Here is a 10,289-nt window from a genome sequence, read left to right on the forward strand (position 1 = left end):
ACATCTGTAGACTCTTAGTGCTTGTGGCCTGTGTTATGGTTACGTTCTCATCTGTTGCTTTTATCCTCCAGTAGTTTTGAGGTTAGAAGGTCTAATGAGTAGATTACATGCCATGGAGAGGGATTAAGTGCTTTAGATCTGCTAACTATTGCTTTACAGTACATGTTGGTTTCAGGCTTTCTATTGGAAAGAATTAATCCAGGCATTATGTGGAAGCTGAGATTTGATGTCTCAGACGCTGACCTTATTGATGAAGCCAAAAGAGTCCAGCTATCAAGCGCTGCAGGATTTCTAACGTGCATGAATTGCATGCATAAATTATGGTGTCGGCTTTGAAAAAGTGCTAAAGCTAACAAACTAGAGAGTTTTGTCAGATACTCGTCAAGCTTTTTTGCCCAGGCTCAGTTTTAATGTAGTCGCAAAGTAAGGAACACGTTTAGATCTTCAGTATTACCCAGGGCTTTATAGCGCAGTTTATGAGCGGAGACGGAGGATGGGTTTGAACTCTGTTTCCCCTCAGTGAAGCAAAACAAAAAGCCAGACTCTCTCAGGAAGAGCTGAGTAAACCATAACCTCTATATCTCAGCTGGGTCTCATAAAGCCACCTCAAAGAAATGGCACTCATCAGTTTGGAAGCTTATTCTCTTTGTCATGCTTTATTTGTCTTGTCTCTTGTCACACCTATCTTTGTTTATAACAAACACAGCCCTTGCTGCTACCTTTTTATCATTTCCCTCAAACGTAAAGGGACTGTTCACCTAAAAATGTCAATTCTCTCATTATTTACTCACCCTCATGTTGTTCCAAACCTGTGTGACTTGCAGAGATATATTTAACAATGTTTTTGTGTTGTTATAATAAACAGGGAATGAAGCTTTCAAGCTTCAAAAAGGATGCAAAAGCACCATAAAAGTATCATAAAGTGGCCCATACGACCTTGTTTGCTATATTCAAAGTTGTCAAAATGGAAGCTCTGTATAAGAAACCAACTGGAATTTAAGTCTGAAAATCTGGACATGTTCAACAGAGTTGAAGATCTTTTCTATGAATTGATTAATTAAGTTAACAAAACCAGACTGAGTGTTTAGCTTACAAATCAAAGACTGATCAGGTTCCAGTGATTGTGATGTTCTTGCTGCGTTTTTTGTTCCTCAAGAGTTGTTAACCTTAAAACCCATCAATGGAAATCCAATTTGCTACTGATTCTGTATCAGAAAGTGATTGAAATTTAAGTCTCTGAAATCTGAGCCCTAACCCTTGACATGTTTGAGAGAGTTGTAGCTGTTAAATATCATTTCAGTTACTTCATTCAGTTAACAAAACCAGCCTGGATGATTAGTTTACAAATCAAACTGTTCTGGTTCAAATTGTATTATTATTATTTTTTGTTCCTCAACAGTTATGTTAACCTTTAAACCCTTCAATGAAAATTTAAATAGTCTTCTATTTTATGACATATGGTATACTGCATGACTGAATTAATGACCTAATGACCCTTAATGATTTCTTAATAAATCAGACTGATCTGGTTCACTTCAGCTAGCTGATTCAATCAATATTCAACTCACTGATTCAAAGAATTTCGGGTCTCCGTAATCCAGGCCCATCTCAATACTAATGCTGCATTTCGCATTATATTTTACTCTTATATGTATTGTGTAGCATCTGTTGAATTGTACAAATGTACAAAAAAATTGCAGTAGTTACCAGCCCATTGGATGGCCCATCGGATGGCCCATCTGTTGTATGGCTTCCTGATAGTTACATTTTTATGATACTTTATGCTGCTTTGTGTGCTTTTTTAAAAGCTGAAAGCTTCAGTCACCATTAATTGCATGAAAAAGTTTTAAATATCTCCGTTTGTGTTATACGGAGGGAAAAAGTCCCACAGGTTTGGAACGACATGAGGGTGAGTAAATGCAGACAGAATTTAATTGTTGAGTGAACTATCCATTTAATTTTCCGCCTTTGTCGTTCACAAGCAGCAAGACCTAAAAGAAAAGTGGAGACTTCTAAAAGCACATTTAAATGCTTTTCTCTCCGGACCAGCAGGGAACATTGTCATTTCCTAACCCCTGTCCCCTCGATCACAGCCCACCAGTGTCATCTTCTCTAGTTTTGTTTAATAAGGGAATCATGCTGAGTCAAATTATTAGAAACTAATGAAGTCTCCACACAGCTGTATCACAGAAATGAACCGATAAGGTGACCAACATGCCAAGCAATCAGTTACGCTTTCCAGTTCAGACAGAGGAGAAGAAAAGCCTGTATTATTGAGGGAGGGAGGGAGAGGGGATAAGTCGAGGCAAGGCAGCAGGTGGTGTTCTTGCTTTGGACGCCTGTCTTCCTGTAAGCAGCCACGCAGTGGAGATGAAGGCAGGCCACCACAATCCCCTTGCGCTGGGCTTTCTTTTGTCACATCAAACAAGGCCACACGTTTTTGTGAGCAAGGGTGCACATTCTCTCTTTCCTCTTACCTCATTTCTCTGTCCTCCTATTGGTTGTCATCTGCTCTGACACCAACTTGGATACTCTCTCACACACGCACACAGTGACCATTCACGCAGGAAGCTTTCTAGCAGTTTGACAGAGTGCAACAATATTGAACATAAAGTGCATTTATAGGTGCTTTTAATACACTTGTCAATATATGTAGTTATCCTGGCCCCTAATTAATGTGAATGATTTTTTAAAAATCTGATATTGATCTGGTGCACTGCTTGTCAGAAGTTATTTTTTTCAACTTGACACAGCATCATGAAAAGTGATATGGAGCATCAGCCATTCATCATTTATAGGGCTTCAGCTAACTGGGCCACAAGAAGGATACATGGAACATGAAAATGTACTGTATAATGATTTTTTTTTTTTGTATAAAAATCCATTCAAAACATTTTTATTATGATATGTTTTTTCTTCAGATTTATTTGTATATAATTCTTTCTTAATTTTATTTTTTACCTTTAGGAATATTTATGTATATATATATATATATATATATATATATATATATATATATATTATTCTGCACTGTTTTTTAATAGCAAAAATAAACGGGTTTTTATCATATAGTTTATACATCTGAAATTAATAACAGTGGATAGAAAAGCTATGTATACAGACCACTTAAAGTAAATATTGTTCTGGTAATTTTATATGTTCATTTAAATATATTTTTTATTTATTACTGAACTTTCATAATTAAAAGAAATGATATGTAAACCATGTACTTTTATTTTAGAACCAACATGATGTCCTCATGCAATAATATCACACCTAATATGTTTCTCACACAGTATAAATGGGTCTTTGTACATGAAAATATGACTCTATATTTTAGAAATTAAGTCTCGTTTAGGAGATCATCATATTTGGGCTCCTTAGCATAAAGTTTGCAAACCCCTGCTCTTGAGCACATTTAAAAACTTTCCAGATGAAATGTAAGAAGTCCTGTGTGAATTTCCCTTTAACACCCTTTTAAATTTTTACAAGTTCTGTCCACTTTTTTTTGCTGACACCTTGCAGATTTGTGCCTCGGGCACTTTGAAGGACACAACATAATTAATGTCCAGCCTTTTCTTTTCCTTCTCATCTTTATTTCTTTATCATTTTATTCTCTTTTTGTTCCGGGATAGGGCAAACATGTGCACAGGCGCCCTCTGATAATATCTGCTCTGACATTTTTTGTCTGGATGGATGTTCAAATGATGTTCACCATGCTGATTGGAGAAATGTCTGTCATGCTGTCTTATATGCAATGTTATCTCTGCCCTGCTGAGGCAATTCTAAGAATATCTGCTTCGTATGCGGATATGAAAATCATTGAGTTTCTGTGTAACTAAACTAACTTCTGTTCTCTTATGAGGAGCTCCATTAAGAGAACTCCTAAAGGACTGAAGAAGCAGTGGGATGAGTAGAAACAACCATAAAGAGTGGAGACCTTGTTTGGAAACGGTGCCCTTAACCCTCAAATGTATTTGTCATTAAACTGGAGATAAAGCAGAGTATGCCTTTGTGAGTTTAACAAGAGACTGCATAGTGCTATCCGAGCGTCACTGAGGGCAGTGCTATTTTAGCAGTAAATTAACCTGTAGGACAAGAATGATATTATTTTTTCCATTTCAGTAAACACAGCACTTTTGCCAGATTTGGCTCATTAAATCTAAAAAAATAAGCTAAAATAAGCATTTATTTTCTCCTCAAAATACACAGTGGTGAGATTTTTTTTGTTTGTTTTTTTTCCCGTATTGCTGAGTGTGCAATCGCAAATGGCTTTTTTTCAGATGCAGATTTTCCTTGAAACTCTGAATTGCTGTAGTAATAACATGCTTGAAGCTCCCTAACGCTGAAGCTCCCTGGCATGAATTCTTCTTTCGAGGGATTTGAAGGTAGCGACAGTGCAGAAGCATACAATCTCATATCCAGACTGCTCATCTGAACTCACAGTGAGGTGCAGCAGCTGTTTGAGAGCTGCCCTCATAATGTGCATTCTGTGTCCCAGCTGGCTCCTTACAAGGCCCTTGCCGTCCTATGCTCTCCCACTCCGCAAAGCCAATCAAACCAACACTTCGACATTTTTGACTGAACTTCAATAATTGACTTGGATATTAGCTTCAATAACAACTAAAGAGACCTCAGCAAAACGCAGAGTAGCAGAACAATGCTGCAGTTTGGAAAGACAAATATCTAAGGCATTTTATTGAATGAACATGTGCTTTCTGTATTAAATGTAGGTATACATTAATTTTTTTCCGGATTCTTTGATGAATAAAAAACTTTATGGTAACGTTTGAGTTTTATTTATTTATTTATTTGATTTTTATAAATAGTCTCAAATACGTGTCGTTTCCATCTCAATTCAGTTCACATTTTCAATAATATTCGATTATATTATTGAATATTAATTGTCTTTTAAACCCCAATTAATCAACTAGGACTGATATATATCCTTTTAGAGTGAGCCGGCCCTGGGCTAATGCTAGTTTCTTTAAAGTTAGAAAGAATAGCTTTTTTTTAAGCTACAAAGCAGCTGTGTGCATATCCTTTCATAAAGAATGATTGGGAAGAAAGCATTGGGTTTTACTAAATCATAAAGGGAGAAACGAAGCCAAAACCTTCATTATTCATGAATGGGTTATCTAATCTAAAATATTTACATTTTAGACAGCGCAGCTGATGATTTATGCTCTATGTTTCTGATGTAGTGAATCTGTGTTGAATGTATTCCCTATGAAAGACCTCTTGAGCGGCTCTCTGAAATTCTGTCTGTGTGTCTAGATTTGTTATGTACTGTGTAGAACTGAGAGGAGGAACAGGGCTGTATATTTAAGGATGGCATGCGGGGTGTGTCATTGTCAGAAAGAATCTCTGTTTCCCTCCAGCTGAAAGGGTGATTGATGGAAAGCAAAAATAGGTGTGAAAGAGTAATAATGTTGCTGGAAGTAAAAGAGGAAGATGGACAGAAAGGTTGGTGCTGCATGGCTGACTGGTCCTTACAAAGGGGAAAAAGCCTCTCCATCTACCATCGAACTAAAAGCCACAAAACAGCAATTTCCTCTGAGTTTTAAAAGCTGGATGATTACCTTTCATTCTTAATGAAGACAAGCTTTGCTTTCCTAAGTGGAAGGCAACCTAAAATTGGTATAATTGACCAGAAAAGCCCTCAGCAGAATCATTGTGCTCTTGCTCGCCGTAAAAGCAGCATTTAGTCATTGTAGGCTCGACAGAAAATGGACTTGTTGATCTATCTGAACTACAATACTCTAGATTTGGTCAGTACCCTTGTTTTAGCAAGAGTTTTACAAGAGTTTTTTTTGCTCTTTCAAAAGATGTAATAAAAAGGCAAAATCAGGTTGTATAAATTCTTTACACAAAAAACCTTGACTAAGAAATGTTACAGTTGTCAACTGTATTCAGTAATTGAATGGAAATCTATCTTTCTGTTTCAGGTTGTATGCACTGGAGCGCAGGAAGAGGAAGAGAAGACTGAATGTGTACCGGGATTTCAGGAGAAGGAGTACCAGGTGGAATACAGTGGAGGGTTCCTCAAAGACGTTCCTCTGCTGCAAGGTACGGCAATAATGTCATCATCAGTGAATGAGAAGGTGCAGGTTTGGTTGTGGAATTTGAGTTTTTTGGCTTTCTCTCGCCTCTTGCTTTCTCTCTTTCACACACCGGGGCTGTCTGAGCCACATGTGTACGCCAGCTGGAGAAAGAACAGTTCTCGAGGGCCTCGGGTGAATGTTGATTGTTCATTATTCTCATTATCATGCACAATACTTTTTCATTTATTTAAAAAAAAGGAAATAAAGGCTCCAGTGTCCAAACAAAGCATCAAAATGATCTGGTGCTCATAAATTATTCTGTTTGATTGTGAGGATGTTTACAAAGCCTTTGCGATTCCAGTCTCTTCCAGTGGCTGCTGCTCGTAACGGCTGCAGCTGCGTAGAACTTTCTGCATAAAAATTCATGTCAAGATTCTGGCAGACAACGCCGCCATACAGACATTTTCTGTCTGAATCATATTTTTCAGAGGCAGTTAGGACAGATTATCAAAAAACTTTAGAATGCTGCAGAAAAAGAAAAGCAGAGAGCGAGAACTGCTAATAAAGGAGTCGTTTCCTCACAGGTCTCCACGTTCGCACAATGAAACTCTCCTGAGAACCCTGAGAATCAGAGTGATTAATGAAATTACAGTCTAATTACACATTAAGCATGTATGTCCCCACAGGATACTCCTACACTGCCTTGCATGAAAAAGGCAACACCATGAGTGTTTTGGGAGCAAAAACATATTAATCAGTTTTCAGATAAATCATAAACAATGTGTTGCCTGGTGGAGTTGTAACCTACCCACCCCTCAAGCCTAACATGAGAAATTAATAAAATAAATGAAAAAAAATGCAATCCACTATGTGGTGTTCAGCTCAGAGATGTCCAGAGGTCCTATACTGTGTGTGAATAGTAATCAGACAGGGGACCAAACATGCTGCAGTGAGAGCAGGCAGACAGTGGCTTCGCTCAAGAAGGATGGAATATAAGTGTGAGGTGCTTGTTCTACACTGATCCCTGATTGTGGAAAACTGGCACGAAGTCATGAGAGATAGTAGTAGTGGAGGAGCATAGCCAAGCTTGATATTCATAACCGGTCCACAAAATAGCCTGAATGTGTTGAACTGCTTGAAATTGATGTATTATGCTTAAACAGCTACCAACTTGTCCATCCATCCATACATCAATTGTTTGTTCGTTCTATCTATCGCTTGATCGATAGACAATCAGTCTATCGCCTGTAGACTGACTGTCATATCAGTCGTTCTGTCTTTCTTTTGCTCGATCAATCATTCTACCAATCGTTCTATCGATCAATTGTTCTATCTATCATTAGATTGGTTTAGCTATCAATCAATTGTTCTATTTATCGACCGTTCTACCGATTCCATCTATTGGTTGATCTGTCGCTCAGTCGATTCATCATTCAGTCTATCTATTGTTCTATCTATCGATCATCCTACCAGTCATTCTATCTGTCATTCTATCCATCATTTTGTCGTTCTATCAGTCATTCTATTGTTGTCTATCTATCCTTCTATCTGTTGTTTATGCACGTAAAGATTTTGAACAGTGTGCTACTCAGTGTTGCCATGTCCACATATTATTAGCATCTTTGGGATGTTGCTTATAAATATTGTCAGTTACATTGTGTTTAAGGGACTTATTTGAAGAAGTAACTCAGTATATATGCCAAATATATGACTACATTAAAATAAGTAACTCCAGTTACTTTGTTTCCCATGTCCTGACTGACAGCTCTCGTGTTGCCATATTGAGAGAAATCGGGAGTTAAGTGCAGAAACGTTGTGCATGCTGTGTGAACATGTATTTACTCATCTCATCTGCACAAAAACAAATTCAATATTCCTCAAAGTGAATAAAAACAGTCAAATGCAAACTCAGAATATTATACAAACCTACAATAATTAAATGTTAAATTAGACAAATATCATTTATGTATGTAATCCCATTTTATTAACCCATGTCTTTGCTACTGACCTTTGATGATCCAATTCAAGCATACTAATAAGCAAATATGACACATTTGTGTTTCAATTTTGTTATTGCTGAATAGTGTTGAACTTTCTTCTCCTGCGTCATATTCTTCATGCAGTTTGCTTGAGCTGCGCCCTCTACTGTACAGACATGAATTTACATTTCCTTCAGCCTGAGGCATATTCATTTCACTTTTGTTGTGAAAGGGCTTTTACATGGCTTTTATATATGTAAAACAAGAACTTTTTTATATTAAAAACAAACAAGCAAGCCCTGCCCAGATTTAAAAAGTAACTCAAAAGTAACGTAATGTAACGTAAGTAGTTACTCTTTTAGGGAGTAACGCAATATTGTAACGCATTACTTTCAAACTTTCCCGAACACTGACAACTACAGTAGTTGTGCACAGAATTGTATGTACAATACATGTGGTTGTGACTACCTGAAGTTTTCAGAAGTTAATTTGATTATGGCATGAGGTTGTCGTTACCAAATTCTGTGTGTTTGTGTATTATGATTAATATATTTTTAAGTTATTGTCATTTCAGAAGTCACTAAATATTGAACTATGAAAGTAACAGCCATTATTTATATTATAATAATGAATAGCATTTTAGAACATTATCATATTTAAGACCTAATAATTAACATTTAGCAGTTTAATTCTGAAGAACATTTAAGGTTAAAGCTGTAAATTCCAGCCATGTAACCTGAAAGAAATCCTGAAAGATTTGTGTTTTAACAGAATGGCGGGAGTGATTTGATTGGCTAATCAGGCTCTGTGGGATCTCATAGAGTCTTGCGAAGAATGTCAGTCCTCGTTCAAAAAAGCAAAACAACTGTTCTTCTTGATTGTAACAGTTCACTGGACCGTGTCTCCTCGGAGATGCACAGTAATGTCTTCAAGCTTTTCTTTAACTCCTCTGGGATCGGCAGTAATGTCTAGCTGGCACCGCTTCGGGCCCCAGTGGGAATCTAGCATCTCTGCCAAAGTGCCTTTCTTTTCTGTCTCCTCTTCCCAAATTGACAGTCGTGTCAACAGGTTGCACAGCTAAAAGAGGAAGAATGGGCACCGTAGTCTGCCAAGACAGTACTGCGGATGCTGCAGTTTGCGTGACGATGAGGCTTTTTTGTGAACGTTTGTGTTTGTGTGTGCGACTGGGCATGACTGTTGCACACAGTCACCGATTTGGAGCCCGTTTGACCGCTGTGTTCCAAGTTTTTGTGTTTGGGTGGAGCCATTGATCCATGTAATTAGAACAGTGAGAGTGGCGGCAGTCCTTACAAAAGATTGTTCCCTTTGAATTTCAGTTTACTTAAGCTACAGAACACCACTCAACTCATTACGCTGACAGACAAAGAAACAAGGTGAAAGCTCCGTCATCAGGCCAAAAATGCAATGAGAAGTGCCACTTTTTCCAATGGAAAAATATATATTTTATCACCAATTCAGCAAGCTGGCCAATCTCACTCGGAGTTTCAATCTTTTTATTCTATTCTATTGGGAAGGGTGCTGAGGCATTCTGTCATCTAGGGACCCAGCGATCCATGCACATGGAGACAGAGCTCAGTTCCGCTTTACTGAGTCACCCTGTAACCACTGTGCACTTCTATTACCCTGAATATGCTCCTGTCAGCACAGCACAACACACCAAACACAATCACTTACGCGCACAACTTCGCACATGTGCAAATAACTTTCCTAGTAAACCGAAATATAAGCAATGCATTACTATGCTTGTTTGCGAAAGCGTGATCGTTCAGTCAGAGAAGTACACTTGGTTTTCATGAAGCTTATTTGCTGCGAGCTCTATGCTCAAAATCCTTGCAGGTAGTATAGCTGCAACAGAAGAAAGCTGCCCAGGGCAAACTCATTCGTATTTATAGATTCATAGAAATTTGTATGTAAAGCATACACAGACTACTGTTCAGATGTTTGAGTTTAGTATGAGTTTTTTATTTTTGTGGTCTCTTATGCTCATCAAGGCTACATTTATTTGATCAAAAAATGCAGTAAAACAGTAATATTTTGAAATATTATTGCAGTTTAAATAACTGTTTTCAATTTTAATATATTTTAAAACATAATTTATTCCTGTTATGGCAAAGCTGAATTTTCACTCATTACTCCAGTCATCAGTGTCAGCCTTCAGAACTCATTCTAAAGCTGATTTGGTCTTTAAGAAACATTTCTTGATACTATCAATGTTAAAAATGGTTGTGTTGCTTAATATTTCTGA

General features: G+C 37.5%; 1 protein-coding gene across 2 annotated transcripts in view; it reads left to right on the forward strand.

Annotated features, from left to right (window-relative positions):
• cdh13 (cadherin 13, H-cadherin (heart)) overlaps nucleotides 1–10,289 on the forward strand; it is a 319,293-nt gene that overhangs the window by 81,238 nt on the left and 227,766 nt on the right. For both annotated transcript variants that reach the window (XM_016480972.1, XM_016480973.1), the window contains exon 2: nucleotides 5,949–6,069. In XM_016480972.1, the coding sequence (XP_016336458.1) occupies nucleotides 5,949–6,069 (121 nt within the window). The remainder of the gene's footprint in view (nucleotides 1–5,948; nucleotides 6,070–10,289) is intronic.

The sequence above is a fragment of the Sinocyclocheilus anshuiensis genome, unplaced genomic scaffold (assembly GCF_001515605.1).
Source record: "Sinocyclocheilus anshuiensis isolate Anshui unplaced genomic scaffold, SAMN03320099.WGS_v1.1 scaffold93, whole genome shotgun sequence".
NCBI classification, from domain to species: Eukaryota; Metazoa; Chordata; class Actinopteri; order Cypriniformes; family Cyprinidae; genus Sinocyclocheilus; species Sinocyclocheilus anshuiensis.